This window comes from Sminthopsis crassicaudata, chromosome 3 (assembly GCF_048593235.1).
Source record: "Sminthopsis crassicaudata isolate SCR6 chromosome 3, ASM4859323v1, whole genome shotgun sequence".
NCBI classification, from domain to species: Eukaryota; Metazoa; Chordata; class Mammalia; order Dasyuromorphia; family Dasyuridae; genus Sminthopsis; species Sminthopsis crassicaudata.
In genome coordinates this window covers 593,692,196-593,720,156 of record NC_133619.1, presented here as the reverse complement: position 1 = coordinate 593,720,156, position 27,961 = coordinate 593,692,196, and the positions used below count along the sequence as shown (strand labels likewise).

General features: G+C 47.8%; 1 protein-coding gene across 1 annotated transcript in view; it reads left to right on the top strand.

Moving 5' to 3' along the window:
- Positions 1-11,922: 11,922 nt before the first annotated feature.
- Positions 11,923-27,961, top strand: part of COL9A2 (collagen type IX alpha 2 chain) — a 27,717-nt gene continuing 11,678 nt past the window's right edge. Inside the window, exons 1-14 of the mRNA XM_074305257.1 lie at positions 11,923-12,077; positions 14,717-14,791; positions 17,047-17,082; positions 17,189-17,251; positions 21,469-21,522; positions 21,762-21,797; positions 21,992-22,015; positions 25,146-25,199; positions 25,739-25,792; positions 26,359-26,406; positions 26,660-26,716; positions 26,864-26,917; positions 27,183-27,236; positions 27,641-27,694. Coding sequence (XP_074161358.1) covers positions 12,006-12,077; positions 14,717-14,791; positions 17,047-17,082; positions 17,189-17,251; positions 21,469-21,522; positions 21,762-21,797; positions 21,992-22,015; positions 25,146-25,199; positions 25,739-25,792; positions 26,359-26,406; positions 26,660-26,716; positions 26,864-26,917; positions 27,183-27,236; positions 27,641-27,694 — 735 coding nt within the window. The 5' untranslated portion in view covers positions 11,923-12,005. The remainder of the gene's footprint in view (positions 12,078-14,716; positions 14,792-17,046; positions 17,083-17,188; positions 17,252-21,468; positions 21,523-21,761; positions 21,798-21,991; positions 22,016-25,145; positions 25,200-25,738; positions 25,793-26,358; positions 26,407-26,659; positions 26,717-26,863; positions 26,918-27,182; positions 27,237-27,640; positions 27,695-27,961) is intronic.

Sequence of the window (27,961 nt, the reverse complement as noted above, 5' to 3'; positions counted from 1 at the left end):
TGGTCTATTTTCCCCTGGCTTTTTATTAAATGTTATTTTGATTGCATTATGGTCTGAAAAGGATGCATTTACTATTTCTGCCTTACTGCATTTGATTTTGAGGTTTTTATGCCCTAGTATATGATCAATTTTTGTATAGGTTCCATGAACTGCTGAGAAGAAAGTATATTCCTTTCTGTTTCCATTTAGCTTTCGCCAAAGATCTATCATGTCAAACTCTTCTAGTATTCTATTTACCTCTTTGACTTCTTTCTTATTTATTTTGTGGTTTGATTTATCTAATTCTGAGAGTGCAAGGTTGAGATCTCCCGCTATTATAGTTTTGCTATCTATTTCCTTTTGCAGCTCTCTTAATTTCTCTTTTAAGAATTTAAATGCTGCACCACTTGGTGCATACATATTTAATATTGATACTGCTTCATTATTGATGCTTCCCTTTAGCAGGATATAATGCCCTTCCTTATCTCTTTTAATTAGATCAATTTTTGTTTTTGCTTGATCTGAGATGAGGATGGCTACTCCTGCTTTTTTGGTTTTGCCTGAAGCATAATAGATTCTGCTCCACCCTTTTACTTTTAGTTTGAATGTCTCATCCTGTTTCAGGTGTGTTTCCTGTAAACAACATATAGTAGGATTCTGACTTTTAATCCAGTCTGCTAACTGCTTCCTCTTTATGAGGCAGTTTGCCCCATTCACATTTATGGTTAGAAGGACTAATTCTATATTGCTTGCCATCCTATTAACCCCTGCTTATGCTTTTCCCCTTTCCTTCCCTTTTACCCTCCTATCCAATATTAAACTGGTAAACACCACTTGCTTTTCACAGCCCTCCCTTTTTAGGATCCCTCCCCCACCTTAAAGTTCCTCCCCTTATTTTACCCCTTTTCCTCGAAATTTCTGTATTCCCTTCCCCTTAGCTTACTCCTTCCCTTTCACTTTTCAATGAAGTGGAAGAAGTTTCACCATAAATCGAATATGTCTATTGATACACGCTATGTTCATCTCCCTCCTTTCTTTCTCTCAGATATAATAGGTTACCTTTGCCTCTTCATGAGATGTAGTACCACCACTTTATACTTTTTTATGATATAATCTCCTTTCCACCTCTAGTTTCTAAGACAAATTGTACATATGTTCTTTACATATTTTTTTGACAGAAGTATAGTTCTCAAGATTTCTTTTTACCTTTTTAGAAATCTCTTGAGTTCTGTATTTGAAGATCAAACCTTTTATGTAGGTCTGGTTTTTTCATCAAAAATAGATGGAATTCATTTATTTCGTTAAATGTCCATCTTCTTCCCTGGAAAACAATGCTCATTCTTGCTGGGTAAGTTATTCTTGGCTGCATACCAAGTTCCTTAGCCTTTCAGAATATCATGTTCCAGGCCCTGCGTTCTTTTAATGTGGACGCTGCTAGATCCTGTGTTATCCTTATTGTGGATCCTCCATATCTGAATTGTTTTTTTCTAGCAGCTTCCAATATCTTTTCCTTTGTCTGATGGTTCTTGAACTTGGCCACTATATTTCTTGGCGTTTTGATTTTAGGGTCCCTTTCAGTAGGTGATCGGTGAATTTTTTCAATGTCTATTTTACCCTCTGTTTCCAAAACGTCTGGGCAGTTCTCTTTGATAATTTCCTCGAAAATGGTGTCCAAGCTCTTTTTTTCCTCCCATTTTTCAGGGAGTCCGATTATTCTCAAATTGTCTCTCCTGGATCTGTTTTCCAGGTCTGTTGTCTTTCTGGTAAGGTACTTGACATTCTTTTCAATTGTTTCATTTCTCTGGTTTTGCTTGACTCCCTCTTGGTTTCTCCTTGAGTCATTCATTTCTACTTGTTCCAGTCTAATTTTAATGATGTATTTTCTTCACTCACTTTTTTTATATCTCTTTGTAATTGTCCAATTGAGTTTTTATCTTCTATGGAATTTTTTTCCATTTTATCCATTTTATTTTTTAGAGAGCTGATTTCTTTATCCAGCTCTCTAATCCTGTTTTCCTTGGAGTTGTTTACCTTTTCCAGCTCACTAATCCTGTTTTCCTTGGAGTTGTTTACCTTTTCCAGCTCACTAATCTTGTTTCTCAATGATTTGATTTCTTTATCCATTCTGTCTTTGAATGCATGGGATGACTTCTCCAGGCTCTCTTGCCAAGCTTCCCTTTCCTTTTCCCATTTCTCTTCCAGCTCTCTTGTGAGAGCCTTTTTGATTTCCTCTATGAGGTTCTTTTGTATTGAGGAGCAGCTTATATCCCTCGCAGGGGATACATCTGGGGACAGTCTGTTCCTAGTCTCCTCAGCATTTGAAGTCTGCTCCCTCTCCACACAGAAGCTGTCAATGGTTAGAGCCCTTTTGAATTTTTTGTTCATTTTGTCAGAGTAGGAATCAAAGAAAACAAACTGACAAGAGAAACAATTGGTCTGTTTTGCGGGGGATGGGGCTGGATGGTATTAATGGGCTTCCTCTACAGACTGGGGGTAGGGCAGCAGAGAGCCACTAACAGAACAGCAATGACTGTACTGAGTCTGCGCTCTGAGGCTCCGAGAACACACCGAGTCAGTCCAGGTAGGGGTTGGGGGTGGCTGGGCTCTGAGAGACGCTGGCTTTCTGGGGTTTTAATCTTCACCTCCGGGTTTACACCCTCTCCACCGCTCCTGGCTTGCTGCCAAGACGGAGCATCCACACTGGGGCAAAAGCCCTTTCACAGAAACGGCAGGGATCACACCCCTCCCCCTCCGGTCTGAGCTGTGTGAGCTGCCTGTCTTGCTCTGGCTGTCTGCCCTCAGTCTGCGCCCAGTCTGATTGACCCTCCCCCGAACAAACACAGACCTTTTCTGGCGACTTTCAAGGATGTCTTCTCTTGGTGATTATTTGTGGATTTCTTTCTGGGTCAAGCATTAAGTCAGAGGCTTGTCATGAAGTAAGTTCTGAGAGAAAACGAGGAGCTCAAGCAGCTGTCTGCCTCCACGCCGCCATCTTGGCCGGAAGTCTGAATCACCTCATTGTTGAAGAGAGCCACGTCTATTAGAATTGATCGTCTTATAGTCTTGCTGTTGCTGCGTACAAAGATTTCCTGGTTCTGCTCATTTCATTCAGCATCAGTTCATGTAAGTCTCTCCAGGTCTTTCTGAAGTCATCCTGCTGATTGTTTCTTATAGAACCATAATATTCCATAACATGCATATACCATAATTTATTCAACCATTCTCTGATAAATTTATTAAAAAAAAAAAAAAAAAAAAAAGAATGTTCCATGAAATGAACAGGCAGCAAGGACGAAATGATCAAGGACAAGGCTGCCTTGATCCTGAGCCCATTAAGGTCTTATTGCGGCAGAGGCTGCTTGTGGTTTTCCTGAATATAAACCCAAGATCATTAATTTAGATTAAAGCAGGTAGAGACCATAGCAGTCATCTGGTCGGTCATGGCTGTGTAACCTCCTGCCCAGACTACTGCAGTGAATTGGCCAAGGTCACATAGGTTAAACATGGGCAGCAAAGATCCTTTGACTATTCCAGATTCAGAACTCCTTCTATTGTACTCTGAGATCAGAAGATTTAAATTGGAAGGGACTTAATTTATAGGTGAAGAAAATGAGGTTAAGAGAAGCGAATTTTAAAAATGTTTGTGGCTGCCCTTTTTGTAGTGGCAAGAAACTGGAAAGTGAGTGGATGCCCATCAGTTGGAGAATGGCTGGATCAGTTATGGTCTATAAATACTATGGAATGTTATTGTTCTATAAGAAACCAACAGGAGGATGAGTTCAGTGAGACCTGGAGAGACTTACATGAGCTGATGCTGAGTGAAATGAGCAGGACCAGGAGATCACTAGACAAGGCTACAACAATATTATGTGATGATCAATTCTGATGGATGTGATTCTTTCCATAATGAGGTAATTGATGCCAGTTCCAATGATCTTGTGATGAAGAGAGCATCTACACCCACAGAGAGGACTGTGAGAAATGAATGTGGACCACAGCATAGCATTTTTACTCTTTTTGTTGTTGTTCGCTTGCATTTTGTTTTCTTACTCATTTACTTTCTTTTTTTTTGATCTGATTTTTCTGGTGCAGCAAGAGAATTATATAACTATGTCTATACCTATTGGATTTAACAAATATTTTACCATGTTTAACATATATTAGATTGCTTGCCATCTAGGGGAAGGAGTGGGGAGAAGGAGGGTAAAATTTGAAACACAAGGGTCAATGTTGTCAAATTATCTGTGCATATGTTTTGAAAAGAAAAAGAAAAAAAGAGGCAGATTTTAGAGTGAGACAGAGTTAAAATTCAATCATGGTCATTGGACATCAGATCCAGAAGTGTTTCCATTGTGCTAGAGGTGGGGGATCACGTAACAGCAGAACCATAGGAGAGGGCAGGAGAACCTACATCCCCCTATTCTGTAGTGCATGAGCCCACTGAAGGAGGGCAGTGCCATGGGGCAGACTGCTTCCCCATCAACCTGTGTTCTCTGAGACCTTCTTCCTACTGTCGCCCTTAACTCCCTCCTGCCATGTGATTGGTCCACAGAATTCTTCAGCCTCTGAGCCCATCCGATGTGAGAGCTGTTCTTGACTCACTGCTTCCCCCTCGTGGCCTCTCTCAGGGCTGCCCCCATTCACGTTGCCCTGTGCTCTCATCCATGTGGGCACTTGTCACCAGGGCTAACAGATCCCAGTAGATCCCTGCTCTCTTGCCTCGTGTGATGGGAAAGCATAAGAGCATTGCCCATTATTCAGAACCCGAGCAAGAGGGAGAGATGGCAGGAGCAGAACAGAGCCCTGCCACTTGTGAGGGCTCGTGGAAGATCATGGCAAAAGGTGGCTGCCTGAGAAATGCATCAGTGTTGCCTGCCAGTTTCCTGACGGCATGCAGAATTGCAGTAGCTCAAAGGAAAGGTGAAATGTGTAAATGCGGAGGCTATTTGTGCCTGACCTGTGGTAGAGCCTTCCGAGCTCCCCTTGGTCCGAGCAGCCACACTGTACCTTGACCCCACATAGCGATGCCATTTTTGCCCTCTTTGTGTATGAAGGACAGCAACTAGCCAAATGTCTCCAGAATCAAACATAACCTTCCCTCTTTGACTTTTAAAATCCTTTACCCCCTGACCTCAGCAAATCTCTCCAGCCTCCTTTTAGATTACTCCCTTTCCTGAATGCCACGGCTCTGCCATTCTGGCCTTTTCTCTTCCGTTGAGAGAGAAGGTACTTTCTCCATGCCTTTGCTCCATCCTCCCTCAGGCCTACAATCTACTCCTTCCTCCTCTGTGACTCGTAGTAGCCCTTTCTTCCTTTAAGACCAGATCAAGTACCACCTTCTCCAAGAAGCCTTTCCTTTTTTAATCCCCCTTTTCCAATCACTTTATATTTATATTTTATATAATTATATATAAAACACCCCTTCTGGAGAACTTCTCCACTAGTCACCTAAATAAGACTCAGTCCCACTTGTTTTTATTATACACAGGGGAAAAATAGAAAAGAAATAAATCGGCTGCTTACTCCTCTTTAATTTTCTCCCACAGTTCCTCCTAATTTTCGCTAATCACAGGAAGAAAGGTATTTTTCTGCATGTATGTGTGTGTCAGTGCATAATGCATGCTCTCCCCTTCTGGCCCCTACTGCCTAATTAATCTTAAATAGGAAGGCTCTGTAACAACTGATAGTCTCTGGCCCTCTGACATCGTGCTCCCAGTGATCTCTTTGGTTTTCATCTCTAGTCTAAGGCTAGAGCTCAGGTTTCTTAAAAGCCTGCTGCTCCAGAAGCAAGAGGCTCAATTTGTGCTTCTGGCAACCCAAGGGAGACAATTTCTAATCCCTAGTGGGGATCACCCACATGGCAGGAAGTTTCTCAAGCATAGAGACCTGATTACCAGAGTCAGTGGCCATTAGCTTGCATGGCAGTGCAGGAAGCCTTCAAACTTCAACAACATTTGGCAGAAAAATAAGTATCTGGTCCAACGATCTCAGGTATAGGTTTCATTAAGTCAAGTAAATAAATATATAAAGAGACAAGGGTGAAAGAAGGCAAATAGAAGTGAGGTGAAGAAACAGGTCTGAAGTATCATAGGCTAAACTTTATAACATCCTGCCTACAAGTGAATCTATATTTTTTGTGGAACTAAATTATAGAAGGAAAGGGTATATGAAAAGAGAGAAGGGGTGAGGAAGACAGGGGAGAATATGTGATATACCCTAATCAAGTCAAAGATTAACAATGAAAGGAAAATAGCTCCTATATTCTCTAAGGAAAAAGAAAGCCTATGTGGAAATGGTGGAGGAGATAAAGGGAGGGACTGAAACAAGAGGAAAAAGAAGAACTCTTGTCTCAGTGGTAGGAGTATCCCTGATGAATGTCCAGTGGGGGAACTCAGATAATCTATATTCTATTCACTCCAGAATTAATGCTCTTTTTCCATGACATCCAAACTGCTCCTGGATTCAAGTCCTGATTGAAAACTTGGCTTCAAACAGTTTGAGATGGAGCTTGTTGGTACATTAGCAGAAGAATTAGCAAAGGAGGAAGGAGCTGGTAGATTCTGGGCCCTGAGTATCTCACAATGGCAGCCAAGATGAAAAGGACTTAATTATAGGGCCAGGAACAAGGAGAACAAGAGAGCCCACTGACTTCCAGATTGGTCACAGCATCTGGTCTTGTGCTTTCTCCTTGCATGGATCTGAAGAGTGACTGGTTTATGTGGCAAGATTTTTTTTTAATAATAGCTTTATATTTTCAAAATATATGCAAGAATAGTTTTCAGTATTTACCTTTGCAAAACCTTGTGTTTCAAATTTTTCTCCCTTCTTCCCCCCCACCTCCTCCCTTAGACAGCAAGTAATCCAATAACTTAAGCATGTCTAATTTTTCTATACATTACCATGCTGCACAAGAAAAATCAGATCAAAAGGGGAAAAAGTGAGAAAGGAAAAAAAAAACAAGCAAACAACAAAAAAGGTAAAAATACTATGTTATAACCACACTCAGTCTGCACAGACCTCTTTCTGGATGCAGATGGCTCTCTCCATCAAAATCTATTGGAATTGGCCTGAATCGTCTCATTGTTGAAAAGAGCCACATCCATCAGAGTTGATCATCACATAATCTTGTCGCTGCTGTGAACAATGTTCTCTTGGTTCTACTCACTTCAATGAGCATCAGTTCATATAAATCTCTCCAGGCTTTTGTGAAATCATCTTGCTGATCATTTCTTATAGAAGAATATTCTGTAATATTAATATACCATAACTTATTCAGCCATTCCCCAATTGATGGGCATCCTATGTATCAGGATCTTAACATGGCTCTCATTTTGTTAAGTTCCCATTAATAGACTCATAGACTGGCAAAATGTCTGAGTTGGAGAGGGGTTCTTAAAGCATAATACAAAGGGAGGAATTTATGAGCAAACATGAGATAGAGAACATTATATGATATAAAATGGATAATTTAATATTAAATTTAAAAGGTTTTGCACACGAAAAATACCACTGCAACCAAGATTAGAAGGAAAACAGAAAACTGAAAAACAATTTTTATAGGAAATGCCTCATTTCTAAAATACATAGAGAACTGGGTCAAATTTATAGAAATAAAAGTTATTCCCCAATTGATAAGTGGTCAAAGTCTGCGAACAAACAGTTTTCAGAAGAAGAAATCAAAGTTATCTATAATAATTTGAAAAAATGCTCTCAATCACTATTGATTAGAGAAATACAGATTAAACCAACCTTAATATACCACCTCACACCTATCAGATTGGCTAATATGACAGAAAAGGAAAACAATAGATGTTGAGGGGATATGGTAACATTGGGACATTGTTGATGGAATTGTGAAATGGTCTAACCCTCCTGGAGAATAATTTGGAACTATGCCCAAAGGGCTACCACTACTAGATCTGTATCCCAAAGAGATTAAACAGAGGGATAGAGGAAAGACATGTTTGTACAGCTTTTTTGTAGTGGAAATTGAGGGGATGTTCATTAAATGGGGAATGGTTGAACAAGTTGTGGTATATGATTGTAATGGAATACATTGTTCTAGGAGAAATAACAAGCAGGCCAATTTCAGAAAAACCTAGAAAGACTTAACATGAATTGATGAAGTGAAGTGAGCAGACCTAGGAGACCATTAAACATAGTAACATAGTATTGACCAAATGTGAATGATTTGGTTATTCTCAGTAATACAATGATCCAAGATGATTCCAAAGGACTCATGATGAAAAATTCTATTTACATCCAGAAAAAGAACTGATATAAAGTCTGAATGTAGCATTTTTCACTTTTATTTACTTTTGTGTTTTTTCTTTTGATCTGTTTCCTTTTACAATATGACTAATATGAAAATGTTTTACATGATTGAATAGGGAGGAAGAAAATTTGAAACTCAAACTTTTAATAATTGTTAAAAATTGGGTAAAATAATAATTATTTAAAAAAGAGTATAATATAGAGATGAGGCCCTTACAAATGGTGTGATCTGCAGGGATTTGGTGCTTTGAAAGGCAAGAAATGCTGCTCCAGGAGAAGAGGAATAGGAGCTCCTTGAGAGGAACAGTCACCTAGATGAGTAGGAGAGCACAGACCTAGGGAGGAGGCTTGAAAGTCAATGGAGAAAAAGGAAGGTAAAGGTCAATAATAAACGACAAAATCAGGTATATAGGAAAATTCCCACTTTGGGGCAATATCCTCTCTTGTCACTGACAGGAACAATTATAACAGTCTATTTTGTTTCTTAATTAGGTAAATGTGATAAAAATTGTTGATTAACACAAACCCAAATTGTTTGCAGTCATTTTATCTATAGATCACTATCTCTGGTTGTATTGAAAAATCCAAATCCTAGAAAATGGAATCTCAAATATAGTTTCCTCCACTTGCTAGAGAAACTATGTCTATAAAGGCAGAGTGTTGTCAGATGTAGTTATGTTGACAGGTTTTGTCGAACTGTTTGTTTATGAAATATATTTACATATGGATTTGTATGTATCTTTGTATTATAAGGAACTGTTCAGTGGTGAAGGAATGGGTATGAATCTGAAAATGATCAGCTTATATAATAAATACATACTATATCAATACATTTTATAAATCACTCCCCTCCTCCAAAAAAATTGATGTGATGACCTTCATGATGTTTAGTAGTGGTTCAAATTGTTGAAGACAGAAAGAGTGATTTTCTTTAAGTCATAATTCTTTGGGAATCAGTAGTGAATATACATATTACATTGTCACTTGAAAAGAATAATGGGAGGGGGGGAATTCTTCCCTAATTCAAAATTCATAAGAACAGGGGAGTGGAATTGCCTCTCTGAAGAAATATTTAAGCTTTGTGTTTCAGAAGAGACATTTTGCTAAGTGAATCGGGCTTGGAGCCATATTTATAACATAGAATAGGGGAGGGGGAGGGATGTAAGGAAGCCAATCATGTATTTCCCATATCTGGCAAAAAAATTGATACCAGGATCATTCAATGATTTCAACAAAACAGAACAAAACAAAGGAGCAAAGTAGTGCATTCTAAGCTGGGGCAGTGGATTTGAAAAGAAAGCATGTGTCCTGGAAGAGAAAAGAGGTGAGTCAATAGGGAATCTTCGTCCTTGCAAAAGGGGAGAGGAGAAGAATAGAATTTCTGGGGATGCTCAGAATAGTCCTCTGGCTCTGGATAATTGACAGCTCAGCTTGTCTTGCTCACTAACGCCATCTAGTGATGGTACTTAATGATGAATTGCTCTAGAGACGGAATAGAACTTAGAAAGTCTTCCAGTTTAGCCTCCTAATTTTACAAATGAACAAAATGAGTTCCAGAGAGTGGAGTCCAGAGACTGCTTTGTCAGGTCTCATAAGTTGTAAACGGAACCAATGGGAGCCTCTGACTCCTAATTCTAGTGCTCTTTCCACTGTTCAACATTTTGCCCATGCTTATTTGTACAACATTATCTCAGCCCCCTCAAAGGGGTATCCGTATTCTTGGTAACAAAGAAGTGGATCAAAAAAAACCTAATACGGTGACTTTGTCAGACAACATGTGCCTCATTTCACACCCCTAGTCCACCACCTCTCTGCTGAGAGGAGGAAACCAGGATTCACAATGGTTGATCACTGCACTGATCAAGTTCTATTATCTTTCAGTCACTGCGTAAATTATTCTCCTACCAATGTCTAATCAACAAATTCATAAGCAGTTACTAACTATTAAGCATTTGCTAGACACAGGAGATACAAATACAAGAGCGAAACTGTCCCTGCCCTCCTCTGTACATACTTCCAGGTACATAATAATAATAATAGCTAGCATTTACACCGCACTTTATGATTTGTAAAGTGTCTGACATGTGTTATTTCGTAATATTGACACCCCAGAGACGGCGTCATTAAGGATGCGCTGTCCCAGCCCTTCAGAGCAGGCAGAGCGCCCTAACCATCGCCAGGCTGCAGTTCGGCTGTGGGGAGGGATCTTGGAGCAGGGATCAGCCGCAAAGGAACTCGGAAATCCTCTGATTCAGGTGGCTCACTTTACAAACTGAAAGACGGAGGCCACGTTTATGCAGCAAGCTTAGGTATAGGGAAAATCTGGACTTTCAGATCCCCTCAGCTGGCCTGCCCCGCCCCCAATTTGTATCAATGCGTCATTGATAATGGAGGTAAAAAAGGACCTCGGAAATCCTAAAATCTAACCTTCAGATTTTCCAAGTGAATTCATTTTCTTTTCCCATCAAACCCTCCCTTCCTCCTAACCAAAGGCAGCCAGTGCTGAGAATCTAATGGTCATCTTCTCACTGTCTCACATACTTAACAAGCGTCCCTCTCCCCATCCCTAACAAGTGCCAGCTCCGGTTGTTTCTAACTGTATAATATCTGCCATCGGTGCATCCGTCCTCTCCCTTGGCGTGCTACCTCCCCGGTACAAGCCTTCATCACTACATTCCTATCTAGTACGAGGGCTGTCTGGTGGGTCTCTCTACTTCAAGTCTCTCCCGCCCCAACCCCTCTCTCTCCCTTCAGCTGGCGGATTTATCTTTCTAAAGCCCCGGCACTTCCTCCCCTCACTAAATTCCAGTGGCTCCCTATTATCTCTAAATATAAAATGCTCTTCACAACCTGCTTCTCTCTTTCCTTTTCAGTCTTACACTGGAACCCCTCTGAGCCCAGCACTGGCCTTGTTCTTCTCACAGGACCCTCCATCTCCTGACTCAAGAATTCCCCCAAAGCCTGGAATGTTCTCCTGGTTCTCGTCTTCCCGGGCCTCCTTCAAGGCTCAACTCAATCCCTTCTTCAACTGGTTTTTCACAGTTTTCCCAAGAGCGTGATCCCTCCCTCTGAGATCACCTCCCATTCACTTTGCGGTTGGTCACAGGCTGCCTTCCCCACTGGAATGAGAGCTCCTGAGGGCAGGGGCTTTTTGCCTTCCTTTGTATCACTGGCACTTGGCGCAGGGCCTGGCACTAGGAAACACTTAAAGTTCCCCCCAGTGACTCACTGACTAGGAGCCTCCGTGATGGCTCTAAGAACTTAAGTGATTGCCAAGGTCATGCAACAGCAGCACAAGCAGTACTAGTTGGATTGGAGTTCAAAAGGCCTTCTGGGGCCAATCGGGAGCTCTTTCTGGAAGATCCGTCCCTCTGTTTACAGACGAGGAAACTGAGGCACAGAGGGACGGATCGAGGTAACAAGTAACAGGGGCTAGATTTTTATTGGTCTTCCGGCGGAGGCCCTTTTCCAGCTTTCTGGGATCCTATGGAGGAAGCCCCCAAGCCGGGCTCCCGCCCTGCCCGCCAGACAAGCAGCCCCTTCTCCTGGGCTTCTCAGGTGACACGGAGCCCCCCTCAGCCAATCCCCTCCCGCCCCGAGATCCCGGCCCCGGCCCCGCCTCCTGGGCCGGCCCAAGGGAGTGAGGAGCCAGAGCCGGAGAGCCTCTTCCCCTGCGGGTCCGAGCGCCAGTGCCTTCCCCTTTAGGATCGGGCAGCAGGAGAGCGGACGCTTTGGGAAGCCGAAGCCCCACCATGGCCGGGCAGCTCTGGAGCCTCGGATTATTTGTGCTCCTGCAGGCGCTCAGCCTCTCCCTGGCTCAGATTGTAAGTGTCCCCGCGGCTTGGGGGTCTTTGAAGGGGAGGGACCCCCGCCTTCTCCTTTACTCCCCATTGCAGCCTGGGGGAGCCCCGTTCCGAGGAGTCCGTCCTCCCTGCAGCCTGTCCTGAGGCTTGGGGAGCTGGAAGGAAGAAGGGGAATCTCTCTTTTAAGGGGCCTCCCTGAAAACTCCCCAACGCCGAGTCCTCAGAGCACCTCCCCATTCACCAGGGAACCCCAGGGCTAGACTTGGAGCGGATTAAATTTGAGATTCTTCTCCGTGCGGCGGGCGGGATCCTGTGGATGAGGGGCTACTTTCCGCCTGGGGGTGAGGAGGTTTCCTTTGCCCTCTTTCTTATGGGCTCCGGTTTCTGCCAGGGAAAGTTGGGGCTCCCATGGGGTCAGGAGGGTGTAGGGCATAGATAGAGCCCGCAAATGTTTGTGGAGCGTCTTCTATGTCCAAGGTCAGACAGACAAACTCTGGAGTTCTTGCAGTTCAGGTTGGGGACTGGGGGTAAAGGTGGATGTATCCCCACTTCTTGATAAACCACAGCCGTGGTAGGGAGGGAGAGGCTCGTTCAGGAAAGGAGTCCCAGTCTGGGGCCCCCAGAGTCAGGCTGTCTGGTGGTTGCAGGAAAGGTGTCTGGGCAAAGCTGGGCCCGCCAGGACAATAGCCTCCATTCATGGGTCTCTCCGGAACCCTCCCTTCCTCTCTCTCACAGCCTGCAGGCTCAGGTTTAGAAGTCACAGTTAATTTCAATCTCTAGGTTTTGGGATGCTTAGGAGGTGGCAGTTTAACAAATAGAAGTATCACTTCTCTTGGAATTTCAGTTTCTTCCTCAGAAAAACGGGGCTAATATTACCTACACTCACCTCAGAGCAGTTGTAAGGAAAGTTGTGCTTTGAAAAGTTCAAGTCTGAGGTGTGTGGGGGCTGCAGGGAGTGACCCCGGAAAGAAGCAAGGGGCTTCTTTTTGGTGACCTAATTGTGCAATGAATCCTATGTAGTGAATTCCTGGAGAGGACAGTCCTTTCACTGATGAAAATCCACAACTCACTGTCTTAGAGCAAAAAGGGAGATTGGATAGCTTGCTTAGGGTCAAAGGCCAATTTGTCTCAAGGTCTTCTTGCTTCCAAGCTGGCCTTTTAATCTCTCTACTCCATGACCTCTCGGGAAGAAAGCTTAGAACAGAGACTATTAGAAAGGGAAGAGAGCACAGACACATCTAGCCCAATGTCCTCCTTGTAGAGATGAGAACACTGAAGCCCAAAGAGGGAAAGACACTTGGTTAATGTCACTCAGAGAGTCAATGACAGGTCCTGGATTTGTCCAAAACTAGGTCTTCTGACTGTTTATTTTTCTGTTTCCTTCTGGAAGCAAGGGAATAGTTCTTTCTTTCTAGTCTGAAAGAAGCCAACAGCCATTTTCCAGGCTGCAGAAGCCCAGGATTTCAGTGCCCAAGCTGGGCAAAGAATGTTGGGATTGGAGGCACAAAGTCAGTCATGGGTAGTAATCTACATGTGGCTGTCCTTGGGAGGAACACATAAGGGAGGGCAAAATCCTCCTTGTTGGGGGGATTTGTGGTGGAGGATTTTTGCCACAGCCTTAAATGACAACCCTAGAGCTGGGGGTAAAATCTGGGGAAACAAACCCATCTAGAAAACTTCTCCGAGGTGGACATTCTAGGCTTCCCTCAACTGAGTGGAGTGGAAAGAAAGCTGAATTTGGAACTAGGATCAAATCTCCTCTTTGCTAACAACCTCAATTTCCTCTCCTGTAAGATCGGGAGACTGAGTGAGATGGCCCTGGAACCCCTTCCAGCTCAGCCCTTTCTGAGAGGCAGCGAGGTATAAAGAACTAGAGGCTGGAAGCTGGGACACTCGGTCCCTGCTCCTCCTCCCTCTGGCTTGAGATGGTCCCCTGGATCTCAGCGTCCTCCTTTGTATGGACAATGGAGGGAAGTAGAGCTGGAGAGAGGCTGTTCCATCCATTCTCATTGGAAGGATTTAGCTGTGAGCCAGATGCTCTGACAGTTGGTGATTCAGATCCACGCTAACCTTACGCGGTATCCTATCTCCCAGCTCTAATTAGGCAAAGTGGGGGCTCCTGTGGGGCGAGGAGGGGATATGGGGACCCACAAATGTCCGTGAGCCATCTCCTGTGAACACCTAGGCCATTTCAGTCTTTGCCATCGTCCTCAGGCTTTTGTTTACAGCTTGCTCTATGACCCATTCATCTTAACCTTCTCAGTAGCATCTTCCTTTATACAAGACTATGGAAGGCATCCAGAAGCACAGGGTCAAAGATCCTGAGGGTTGGAAGGGACCTCAGAGGTTCCTGAGGAATCCCCACCATCACCTGACAAGGGGTTGTCTAGTCCTGCTCAGAGACCCCAAAGCCGGGGGGAAGGGCCAGGTCCCTGCAGGCTCTCCCTGACGGGGTATTCTGCACAGGGGGAGCTGGCCCCCTGGTGGGAGGATTCCCTCCAGGCTCCCCCTGGGAAGGGTCGGGAAGGGGGATCCCCGCACAATGCCCAGGCCCTCTCCAGGCCCTTCTGGGGTATACCCAGTGCTACCTCGACTCGACTCAAGGCTCCTGCCCTTCCAGGCTTCTCGGCTGACTAGTTTGTGTGTGTGTTTATTTCCAGAGAGGCCCGCCAGGAGAACCGGGGCCCCCTGGTCCCCCAGGTCCGCCAGGAGTGCCAGGCTCAGACGGCCTTGATGTGAGTAGACGCCTGTGGCTCTGCAGGAGCTAGAGATGGAGGGGAGAGCAGAGAGAAGGCTGTGCAGGGGGACAAAGAGGCACTTTGTCTGGGGGCGTCCTGGGGATTGGGGGGGCTATTCACCAGAAGAGGGCGTCAGGCTGGACCACAACTCCGCAATTTCATCAAAGCTCTAGTGTCCAGCTAAGGTGGGGGACAAGGAGAGCAGTTCACAAACGCCCTCCCTCTCCCCTCCTTCCCAACAGAATCCCTCCTGATCTGCCACGTACCCTTCCTTCCTTCCCCTCCACAGGAGGACCTTTATTTAGCAAAATGTTATGGGACTAAGAGATGGGTTCTGGGCTAGCCTGGAGCTCCCTGCTTCTCTCCAGGTGAAAGCCTTCGTGGTCTCCAGCTGGCTGGGAGTAAAATGGCCAGGGTCCCAGATTCCCCACCCCCTCCCACCTCTGCTGCTGATGGTGGGGCCGGTTGGGGGGGTTATTTATAGAATCATATTCAGAACACAAGCCCATTCAGTAGCTGGCTCCCTCCGTGAGGCTGGAAGGAAGGCAGAGGCTTCGTGGCTTCGGGATCTAGGAAAGCCTGAGAGAGAAGAAAGAGCCTGGAACTCGAGAGTAGCTGCAATTCTGAACTGGAGACCTATATTCCAGGAAAGACCCTCTGTCTCTCTGAGCCTCAGGTTTCTCCCTTATGAAATGGAACTAATTATTGCAAGAGCTGTATCTCCAGCTTTTTCTGAGAAAAAAAGCTTATAAACCTCTAAACTAAATGAGAATTATTATTCCCATTAACTATTATTATTGTTCCTGAGGGAGATCAGGCACCTCCCTGGATTTTTTGTTCACTATCAATCAATCCCTCCTCTGCCCCCTTTTCTCCACCATCATAGTCTTTGTTTTTCCAGTTTTCTTTCTTTTTTTTTTTTAATTATAGCTTTTTATTGACAAAACATATGCAGGGGTAATTTTTCAACATTGACCCTTGCAAAACTTCCCCCTCCTTCCCTCTATCCTCTCCCCTACATGGCAGGTGGACCAATACATGTTAAATATGTTAAAGTATATATTAAATCCAATATATGTATACATGTCCATACAGTTATTTTGCTGCACAAGAAAAATCTGATTTAGAAAGAAGGTAAAAATAACCTGAGAAGGAAAACAAAAATGCAAGCGGACAATAACAGAGTGGAAATGCTATGTTTCCACCATAGTCAAACTCCCAGAGACCAACTCCTGATCTCAGGAACCCCTAATTGTTTGTTTGTTTGTTTGTTTGTTTATTTTATTTTATAATTATAACTTTTTTTTGACAGTACATATGCATGGGTAATGTTTTACAACATTATCCCTTGCACTTACTTCTGTTCAGATTTTTTCCCTTCCTCCCCCACCCCCCTCCCCTAGGTGGCAGGCAGTCTTATACATGTTAAATATATTACAGTATATTCTAGATACAATATATGTGGGTAGAACCGAATTTCTTGTTGCACAGGAAGAATTGGATTCAGAAGGTAAAAATAACAGTTTACACTCATTTCCCAGTGAGGAACCCCTAATTGAAAGAAGAAAAAGTTTCCTTGGATTCCATCACAGATTTTCCCTGAAAATATTTCTCCTTGTTTATTCTCTGCAAGGGAGCAAACCCAGACTGTGAGCCCTGACTCCTATGCATTCATGTCTCATTTATCTGGGATAATGAAGGAAATCAGTAATGCAGATAATTCAAACTTTTGTCTCCTACTGGGTTTTAGGATTGGCTGTTCTTAGTGGACAACAAAATAGCTCAGTTCAAATGGCCAGTAGAATGTAAGGTGCTTGAGAGCAGAAATTGAGAAAGGGGGTTTCTCCTTTTTTTCCAAACCCATCTTCTCCTTATACAGGATTGTACAGGTATTAACTTAGCTAACACCCAATTCTACTTTTATTGCTCTGGTATCACCCACGCTGGATTGTGGTTGGTGGGATGGGTACTTTTTTTGTGGTTATATTGATAATGAATATTGGAATGACAGACCTGTCGCATAGGATCATAAGAGTAGGAAAAACTGGTCTAACTCCCTCCGTTTACATACACAGGGAAACAGATCATAAGTGACTTGCTCAAAGTCACTCAGATAATGACCAGAACCGACATTCAAATCCAGTTCCCTGATACCTGTAAGGCATCTCGGGCTCAGCAGTGCCAGCTCTGCAAGCAGGGCATGTTACCCTCAGGTGCCCACTAAGGGAATCTCATCTGTTTTTATCTCGTAGGGTGACAAGGGACCCCCTGGAAAACCTGGATTTCCGGTGAGTGTGCTCTTCCCCAACAACTCTGCCTTGGAAGTTCTAGATATTTGCCCCCACAAACACGCCATATACGGACTTCATTTTTCTCCCCTTGTCTGTTCACCAGGGACAAAAAGGTGACCCAGGAAAGCCGGGTCCAAATGGGCCAGACGGGAAGCCAGGGATTGACGTGAGTACTGACCAGAAAAGCTGCAATGGTCGGAGTGGGGGGGAGGGGGCTGGACAACCAGACAAGGGCTAGAACCTGATCTTCCAGAGTTTGAGCTCTCTCTAGGGGACGGATTGTGAGACCTGACTCTTATGTAATCATCTATGAAAATGAAAGGAATGGTGCAGATAATCCAAAAGATACCTCTTATTAAGTTTTAGTTCTTAGTGGGACAACAAGTCAATAATAGCCAACTTGGTAATGCAACATGGCAACCAGCAATGCAACATGGCAGTGCATGTTCAGTTAGACCCCATTAGGAGAACCGGGAGGTCAGACCCAGGGAGATGTAGCCCTGTGGTCCCCCACCTGATGAGACATTTGAGAAAGGATGCTGTGAAGCCGGAACAGCTGCAGAAGGAAAAACCAGGATGGTGCAAGGACTTAGACCTTTCCATACAAGGAGGAGCTGAAAAAGCTAAGGATGTTTAGATTAAGAAGACTGAGGATGTGGAGGGAGGGGAAACCATCCACAGTAATTGTCTTCAAGTCTTTAAAAAGCAATTCCACTTGTTCTGCTTGGGGAGAACTGGAACTATGGGTAGAAGTTGTAGAGAGGTAAATTTAATGTCAACATCAGGAAAAATTTCTTGACAATTTGACAAAGTGGAAAAGGTGACCCCAGAAGGAAGTGACTTATTCCACTGGGGGATTCTTGTGTAGATACAGTTCAGTGAGGAAGGCACTAAGTCCTTTGCAAGTCTGAGGGGCTACCATGATAATGTAGTCTGCAATTCAAGGGAGAGGCGGTGATGGAGCGAACAGTGCCTTCAGAATTCTGTCTAATACTGTGGGTAGTATCATGGGTAGCTGGCAGCGCTCCCAGCACATGCTGATTAACAGTGAGGGAGGCCTCTGGGAGGCCATTCTGGGCAGGGGGGCTGGGCCGTGGGAGGGAGTAATTTAGAGATAAAAATATCTCAGAGGCAATTTCCATGCAGGTAGTTGAAGATATAATTTTTAATGCACACATTAGTGTCTCAGTTTATTAATAAAAAAAAATAGTTCCTTACATTTCGGTAAAGTAAGGGGCAGTTTAAAAAATACTTTCAAACCCATTATCTCCAAATCAGAGGAATTCGGAACTTCAAGGATTGTTAGAACACTATATCAGGGGTAGGAAGGCCCTTAGAACCCAGGAGGTCAGAGCTGGGAGGTTCTTAGAACCCAGGAGGTCAGAGCTGGGAGGGCCCTTAGAACCCAGGAGGTCAGAGCTGGGAGGGCCCTTAGAACCCAGGAGGTCAGAGCTGGGAGGGCCTTAGAACCCGGGAGGTCAGAGCTGAGAGGGCCCTTAGAACCCAGGAGGTCAGAGCTGGGAGGGCCCTTAGAACCCGGGAGGTCAGAGCTGGGAGGGCCCTTAGAACCCAGGAGGTCAGAGCTGGGAGGTTCTTAGAACCCAGGAGGTCAGAGCTGGGAGGGCCCTTAGAACCCAGGAGGTCAGAGCTGGGAGGTTCTTAGAACCCAGGAGGTCAGAGCTGGGAGGGCCCTTAGAACCCAGGAGGTCAGAGCTGGGAGGGCCCTTAGAACCCAGGAGGTCAGAGCTGGGAGGGCCTTAGAACCCGGGAGGTCAGAGCTGAGAGGGCCCTTAGAACCCAGGAGGTCAGAGCTGGGAGGGCCCTTAGAACCCGGGAGGTCAGAGCTGGGAGGGCCCTTAGAACCCAGGAGGTCAGAGCTGGGAGGTTCTTAGAACCCAGGAGGTCAGAGCTGGGAGGGCCCTTAGAACCCAGGAGGTCAGAGCTGGGAGGGCCCTTAGAACCCGGGAGGTCAGAGCTGAGAGGGCCCTTAGAACCCAGGAGGTCAGAGCTGGGAGGGCCCTTAGAACCCGGGAGGTCAGAGCTGGGAGGGGACTTAGACCCCAGGAGGTCAGAGCTGGGAGGTTCTTAGAACCCAGGAGGTCAGAGCTGGGAGGGCCCTTAGAACCCAGGAGGTCAGAGCTGGGAGGTTCTTAGAACCCGGGAGGTCAGAGCTGGGAGGGCCCTTAGAACCCAGGAGGTCAGAGCTGGGAGGTTCTTAGAACCCAGGAGGTCAGAGCTGGGAGGGCCCTTAGAACCCGGGAGGTCAGAGCTGGGAGGGCCCTTAGAACCCAGGAGGTCAGAGCTGGGAGGTTCTTAGAACCCAGGAGGTCAGAGCTGGGAGGGCCCTTAGACCCCAGGAGGTCAGAGCTGGGAGGTTCTTAGAACCCAGGAGGTCAGAGCTGGGAGGGCCCTTAGAACCCAGGAGGTCAGAGCTGGGAGGGCCCTTAGAACCCAGGAGGTCAGAGCTGGGAGGGCCTTAGAACCCGGGAGGTCAGAGCTGAGAGGGCCCTTAGAACCCAGGAGGTCAGAGCTGGGAGGGCCCTTAGAACCCAGGAGCTCAGAGCTGGGAGGGCCCTTAGAACCCAGGAGGTCAGAGCTGGGAGGGCCCTTAGAACCCAGGAGGTCAGAGCTGAGAGGGCCCTTAGAACCCGGGATGTCAGAGCTGGGAGGGCCCTTAGACCCCAGGAGGTCAGAGCTGGGAGGGCCTTAGAACCCAGGAGGTCAGAGCTGGGAGGGCCCTTAGAACCCAGGAGGTCAGAGCTGGGAGGTTCTTAGAACCCAGGAGGTCAGAGCTGGGAGGGCCCTTAGAACCCAGGAGGTCAGAGCTGGGAGGGCCCTTAGAACCCGGGATGTCAGAGCTGGGAGGGCCCTTAGAACCCAGGAGGTCAGAGCTGGGAGGGCCCTTAGAACCCGGGATGTCAGAGCTGGGAGGGCCCTTAGACCCCAGGAGGTCAGAGCTGGGAGGGCCTTAGAACCCAGGATGTCAGAGCTGGGAGGGCCCTTAGGACACAGGAGGTTCACCCCGGCAAAGAACCTGGCCCTGGGACTCCGAAGCGCCTGGGACCCGCATTCAGCCCCAGCCCTGGGCGCTCACTGGCCCGGCCGGCCCCGTCCTCTCCCCGCGAGGTAAACCGAGGGAGGCGGCCAGCAGTGTCTGTGGAAGTGTAAGGGGCTCCCGGCGCGGCCCGGGGCTGGGGGCTGAGCTACGGGAAGTGTGGGGCCAAAGTCAGAAAAACTGGTGTCCAGAAGTGGCGGCTCCGGCGATAACCAGCGCCCGAATCCGAGCGCGGGCTGGGAAGGAAGGGCCGCTTCAGCCACCGAGGATGTAACTGTGCTTACGGAGGGCAGGGAGGCTCCGCATCCGCCCGGGCGCGTCCCCGGGCGGGCAAAGAGCTAATGCCTGGGAAACGCAGGTGTGTCTGGGGGGGGGGGGGGGAGAGAGAGACAGAGAGATACAGAGACAGAGACAGAGAGACAGAGACAGAGATAGAGAGAGACAGAGACAGAGACAGAGAGAGAGACAGAGACAGAGACAGAGAGAGGGAGAGAGAGACAGAGAGAGACAGAGAGAGAGAGAGACAGAGAGAGACAGAGAGAGACAGAGAGAGGGAGGGAGAGAGAGAGAGAGAGACAGAGACAGAGACACAGAGACAGAGACAGGGAGAGAGAGACAGAGAGACAGAGAGAGACAGGGAGAGACAGAGAGAGACAGAGAGAGACAGAGAGATACAGAGACAGAGAGAGACAGAGACAGAGAGAGACAGAGAGAGACAGAGAGAGAGACAGGAGAGAGAGAGACAGAGAGAGACAGAGACAGAGAGAGAGACAGAGAGACAGAGACAGGGAGAGACAGAGACAGAGACAGAGAGAGTCAGAGAAAGAGGGAGAGACGGAGAGAGACAGAAATAGGGACAGAGGGAGGGAGAGGGAGGGAGAGGGGATTGGGGCAATGGAGAGAGGGCAATTCCCCAAATTGATTCAGCAAACATTTATTAACTGTGTACCAGGCACTCTGCTACACTAAATTCGGGAAACCTCAGTTCAAATCCGTCCCCTGATATTAATTGAGGGTGCAGGTCAGCTCTCTGAGACTCAGTTTGCCCACTTGTAAAATGGGAACGGACCCCTGCTTTTCCTCACAAGGCTGTTGAGAATCTCCAATGAGATGGCACCCCCCCCACATGCACATATAGGCATATGTGTGTATATAATAAATGTGTATCTTTATGCATCTCTGGCTACCCGGCTGTATCTTTGCAAGCTCTCTTGCGTTTCCCCTCTTGCCTCCTGCCCTTCCTTCTAAGAAAGGGTCCCTGAGACATGACAGTCTAGGCTGGGGGTCCGAACGTGGACTCTGCCGAACCTCTTGCTTTCTTCTTCTAGGGTTTAACGGGAGCGAAGGGAGAACCGGGCCCCCAGGGACCACCTGGAGTCAAGGTGAGCAGGGGCTGGGAGAAGGGGACTGTCTCCCGGCAGTCTTTGTCCGGGCTCCTCAACGTCCGCCTGCCTGGACGAGGAGAGGGCTCTGGAGGGGGCGGGGACTTGAGAGTGGGGGTCCAGAGAGCCGGCTGCGTGGGGGAGGCTGGGCGCATGTGGGGGGCCGGGCGGCTGCCTCTTCTGAGAACACACGGCCAGATTCCTTTTGCCACTAACGCCCCGTCCCTCTGTGCTTTTAGGGTCAACCCGGCCTCCCCGGCCCCCCAGGCCTCCCCGTGAGTATTTTGGCTGGCTGGCTCCGTCCCCTTGGCCCTGCTTTTTCAGGGCCAGAGAGAGGAGGAGGAAGAGGAGGTCCTCAGGGAGAGAGCCCTGGAGAAGGGGGTTCTGCAGAGAGGGAGCCGTGGGAGACGGGAGGGCACGGTGGGGGCCCAGGGGCAGAGCACGTCCCAGCCTCTCTTTTTTCTCATAGGGCCCTGGCTTTGCAGGACCTCAGGTGAGTCCTTGGGGAGGGGGGCAGGTAATGGGAAGCTGAGAAAAGTCGGTAGAGAAGGGGAACCTCTCCCAACCGCTGACTCACAGTCCCCCATCTCTTCCCCCTCTTCCCCTAATCTTAACCCTGCTAGAGCAGGCAGCAGCGAATCTGCATTTATTAAGCACCCGCCATGTGCCAGAAGCTAAGCCAACAGCTGCAAACAAAAAGACAAAAAGTTCTGTCTTCAAGGAGCTCACCTTCTTTATTTTCCTTGACAGTATTTTATTTTTCCATGTATATATGGTATAGATAGTTTTCCACCTCCATTTTGGTAAGGTTTGGGGCTCTAAATTTTTCTCTTTCCCAAGGCAGCAAGCAATCTGATAGGGGTTAGACAAGTACAGTCATTTAAAACATTTCCATAGCAGTCATGTTGTGAAAGAAAAATCAGAACGACAGGAAGAACCACGAGAAAGAAAGATGCTATCCTTCGGTCCACATTCACAAGGAATTTGGGGGAGGAGGACTGTAGCAGGTTTGGGAGGGAGGTCGGGAAACTCTTTGACAGAGATGGTGCTTGAGCTGAGTTTGAAGGAAACCATTTTTCCAAATGGTGGAGGTGAGAGGGGAATGAACTCCAGGCATGAGGCACAGCCTTGGCAAAGACTTGGAGTCAGGAGAGGGAGTATCAGCTGTGTGCAGATCAGCAAGCACAGCAGTGTGACTGGATTGCAGAATGGGAGGAGGAGAATGCAGTACTTGAAAGGAAACAGATTATCAAAAACTTAAATGTCATCTTCTATTGTTTACTCACTTCCCTCTGCTCTCCAGTAATTTTAATAAGAATGGGGACTGTATTTTGCCAAAAGATTTTTTTGGCATCTATTGAGATCATCACAGGATTCCCCTTAGTTTTGTTACTGATATGGTCATTTTACTTGTATCTGACTCCTTGTGATCCCTTTGGGGTTTTCTTGGCAAAAACTCTGGAGTGGTTTGCCACGTCCTCCTTCTGTTCATTTTGCAGCTGGCAAACAGGGTGAAGTGACTTGCCCAGGATCACATAGCTAGTAAGTGTCTGAGGCTGAATTTGAACTCAGGTCTTCTTGACCCCAGCCTCCTAACTGGCCAATTGACCACTAGAAAGGTTTATATTTGATCCTTGAAGCAATTCAAAGTCACCAGAATTTGTTAAATAGGGACCCGGACATGCTCAGGGAAACTTGGGCTTTAAGAAAAATTACTTTGGCAGCTGAGGGAGGATGGAGGGGGGAGGGATGAGGCAGGGAAACCAAATCAGAGGCTGTTTCATCGGTCTGACCTAGGGTCCTGACTGTGAGAACGGAGAAGTCAGGGCATGAACTTGTGGAGGCAGAAATAAGTGACTGGCTGGGGAAGTGAGAGGGAGTGAGAATGAGAAATAACACTGAGGTAGAGACCGGGGTCATTGGAAGGATGGTGGTACCCTCAGTAACATTCCCGAGAAGTTGCAAGGACAGATGGGTTCGTAGGGGAACGAGGATGAGTTCTGGTTTGGACGTGTCGAGCCTGAGCTGCCTCTAGGACCTGCAGTTTGGAAGGTCAAACAGGCAGTTTGTGATAATGGGCTGGGATTCAGGGAAGAGTCCAAGGATACTTGGATCTGGGAGATGTCGAGAGAGATAGTCATTGAATCCATGAAAGCAGAAGTTACCCAGAGAAAAAGAGCCAGGAGCGAGCTCTGGGACACCGACATCATCCTTGGCCCGTCACAGATAATGGCCCGGCAGAGGAGACTGAGAAGGAGGAGGGGATCCGCTAGAGAATGGTCCGCTGAAAACCCAGAGGGGACACAAGAGCCAGATGGAGAAGTTGGCCAGTGGCGGCAGAGGCCCCACAGTGGTGGAGAAGGAGAAGAATTTAGGAGGACGCTAGCAATTTAACTGATAACCTGATAAAACTTTGAGTTTAGGAATGAGGCTGGAAGTCCAAGTAGTGATTGAGGAAATCACTAAATGTAGATGGCTTCCCTGGGCACTCTGGTTGAAAAAGGAAAGAGATACTGTGAGAATGTAGTGTGACTTTAGAAACTGGGGAGAAGCACGGTGGGGAGAGGCAGGAGGGAGTGAACAGAGGATCAGTGAGGCAGATAGAGGAATTAGAGAAGGGATAAACACTTTACTAGGGAAGCAGGATAAATCAGGAACATTTTGCATTTATCTCCACTGATGGCTCTCTCACCACAGAACATTTTTCTCTGACTTGGCCACTGATGTCACTAGAATTCTAGCAGAGAACCTTTTGCACCCCAAACATTTTATTGATTATTGATTGATTGAGCTTTCCCCTGGGCCTCATACTGTGCCAGAGAACACAAAAAAAGAAAATACAGTGAACTTATTTATACTCTTGCCCTTCCTTGGCCCACTCAAAGGGCAAACCTCAGACAGACTGAGCGGTGATGCTTTTCAGGTCCTGCTCAAACTGTGGCAAGGAATTAAGCAAAGGTCAGCATGGGGGGAATATGAACTAATTCTCTGACCTAATTAAAAGGACTAGAGCTGCAGAAAACCCCAAAACTCATTCCATTAGGCTTGGACAACCACAAGAAGACTTTGGGGGACAGTTAATTTACATGTTCAGACTAGTAAAGAGAATTTGGATGCCTAGCACCCACTCCCATGAGGCAATTGGATGGCACAGTGGGCAGAGAACTGGGTCTAGAGGAAGAAAATCCTACTTCAATTCATTTATAGGCAAATCACTTAAGCCTGCCTCAGTTTTCTCAAATGTAAACATGGGGATAATAACAACATCAGCCCCACAGAGTTGTGGTGAGGGTCAGAGATAATATTTGCAAAGTGTTTAGCACATAGTTGGTGCTTAATAAATGCTTATTTCCTTTCTTTCTTCAATGAGGGGGTGACAAGATGGATCGTGGGGAGGGGGGGTCAAAGAAGACAAAGGCCCTTAGAACTAGAATGTGATCCCAGTTCTGTCACTGACCTGCTGTGTGATCTTGGGTCACTTGTTCTCTCTGAAGGTCAGTTTCTTTCTCTGTAAAACGGGGGGATTGGAATAAATTATATCCAAGGTCTCTTAGAACGCTGATATTCTAAATTCTAAAACCATGGGGCCACCTCTTTGATACTTCTTCCCCTTCTTCCCCAAGGGACCTCCAGGACCAGTCGGGCTTCCTGGAGAAATCGGCATCCCTGGTCCCAAGGTGAGTAACCAAGCCACTCCCAGGGTTTTCCGTATGCTAATGAGGTGATAGTTGTAGGAATTGAGATGATTTCGTTGGGAGAAGAGAAGACTGGGAATTGGGGGGATGCAAGGGAGATGTAATACCTTTCCTCAGATATCTGAGGGGTGACCAGGTGAAAGAGGGAGCCCATGAGCTTTGTTTGGCCCCTGAGGCAGACCCAGGAGCAGGGGGAGGCCGCAGAGAGGTAAATGTCTGCCGGATGACCCCCCCCCGGGGCACCGCATCATTTGTCCCATCACTTGGACACGGCATCTTTGCTCAGGAAGAGGTTGCACTTGGTCATCCTACTCCCTGGGTATGAGGCGTTATTGTAGCCAGTCCAGTGAAGAACAATGGCCATAACCCCCTTAAATGGGGCAGAGTGCGCAGCCTCCCTGGAGAGAGACCCGTCCTTGAATTAGCCTGAAGTTTCTCTCAGTACAGCTTCTGCTCCTGTCCAAGTGTGGAGGCCGGGGGTCCCCGGGGGCCTCTAACGTGGCGCTGGCATCTCTTTTCAGGGGGACCCCGGGCCCGAGGGACCGTCAGGACCTCCTGGACCTCCAGGAAAGCCCGTGAGTATCCTTCCTCTGCTTCCCTTGGGGCGGTGAGGGTGGGAGAGAGACCACGGGCTGGACCACTGATCCTGTGAACTGTCAGCCATGTATTCTCAGCCCCCATCATGAGGGAGGTTGGGAGTATCCCAATCCCGCTGTCCTAGAGCCAAATTAGTGACCACTGTGACCATCGTGGCTGAGAAACGGGGGTCTCCAGGGGGCGCGGAGGTTCCCGGAACCAGAGATTCAGGTTTGGCTCCTTGGAACCAATGGATGGAATATGGGGTATATGTCCTAAGGAGGGGGCGAGTCACTGGCCAGGAAGAAGTCCACCCACCAGTGTGGCGGTGGGACCGAGGGGGGTCAGGATCGGACTGGGGAGGCCTGAACCCTGGGATCCTCTCCCATGGCTGCATTTCCTGGGAGCAGGAGCACGGTCTGAGCTCTCTACCGGGCGTTTGTGTCTGCCCAGCGTGCTCGGAGCAGACCAGCCATCTCTCCAGAGCCGGGGACAGGGGACCCAGCTCTGTGCCTGACACTGGGGCTATCTGCCTCCCCCACCTCACCGCAGATTGCTCTTTCAGGGACGTCCTGGGACCATCCAGGGCCTTGAAGGCAGTGCTGACTTCCTGGTGAGTCCCGGGGTGGGCCCAACCAGCCAGGTCATTGAGGACCCTCTGTGGAATGGGTCTGTGGGCAGGGAGACAGGGGCTGCCCAGAAGTCCCCTTTGGCCAGAGGAAGCACCGTCTGGTGCTCTGAGGGGCTGATGGCTGCGTCCAGGGAAAGGAGGGGAGGGACAAACTTGTGGACTTTCTGCCCTGCCCGTCCTCACCCAGCTAAATTTGGATCTGGCCATGAATAAATACCCCATATTTACATTTCAGTGTCCGACCAATTGCCCGGCTGGCGTGAAGGGGCCGCAGGGGCTGCAGGGGGTGAAGGTGAGTCCAGAGGGGCTTAGCTGGGTTTGGGGACGTGGGGCTCAGAAGAGCTCATTGGAAGCGATGGAAACCCAGTCATGCTTGGGGTCTAGGGCTTGTGGGGTAGAGTCTGAAGGATGCAGCTCAAACCTCCTTCTCTCCCTTTAGGGACATCCAGGCCGCCGGGGACCCCTGGGGGAGCCAGGCAGACAAGGGAAGCCAGTAGGTTTGGGAGTCCTTGAGTATCTCTTTTTGGGGGCAGGGAGGAGCTCTGCTGCTGGGGCTGATGGAGAGGCACTGGGGGAAGGGCAGAGATGGGAGGAAGGGTCCAGAGGAGGGAGGGGAAGGGGTAATGAGGGGCTTAGATGTGGAGGCTCTCTCTGATTCCTGGGCTCACTGAGAGTGGACTCGGCCATCTGCATCTCTTCCTTTCTGGGACTGACGGACTGTGGTCCTCAAGTCCCGACATCCGCCTTCCATCTTCTAGGGCCCCAAAGGAGATGTGGGTGCCTCCGGTGAGCAGGGAATTCCTGGCCCCCCGGTAACGTATTCCTCTTCCTCTTCCTTCTGTCTAAGACCACCTGTGGGACCCTCTGGTGGTCCCGTGTTAGAGACCCTAGAATCAGGGCCCGCCTGGGGAAAAGGAGCCCGGGCTCCTTTCCTGGGACACCTCGGTGGCTGTGAGCCTCAGTTTCCCCTCCTGTAAAGTAAGAGAACTGAGGTTATCCTGAAGGTCCCTGCAGCGCTAACTCGCACTGGCGCAGCCTTTGGCACCAAGTGCCCATTCAGCATCGGTGCCCACCCCGGCTGCGGTTTGGCACAAGGGGGCCGGAGAGCGGAAGGTGCCCAGGGCAGGGACTGGTAGTTCCTCTGGGGAATGAGAACAGGAAGGTGGCAGGTGGAGGAAGCCGCCCGAGCCCATCCTGTGTCCTTCTGTCTTCGCAGGGCCCCCAGGGCATCAGGGGCTACCCGGGGCTGGACGGAGCCAAAGGAGAGACGGTGAGTCCTCGGAGAGCCCGAGACAGCTGGCCTTCTTGTAGGCCGGGGCTCGGCACAGACCAGGCGCTCAAGGCACGGCCAGGGGTTTGAACTGTGACCATCCTGGCCCCCGGCCTCAAGTGGGGCCTGCTCCGGTTCTGCCCGGAGCGCCCCGAGACCAGTCCAGGATTATTGGTGGCGGTGATGCCGTGTGGGAAAATAATCCGATTGGGCTTGTTTGGGCCCTCGCTCCCGGGCTCGTCTTTGGTGAAAAGGGAACGCTGCCCC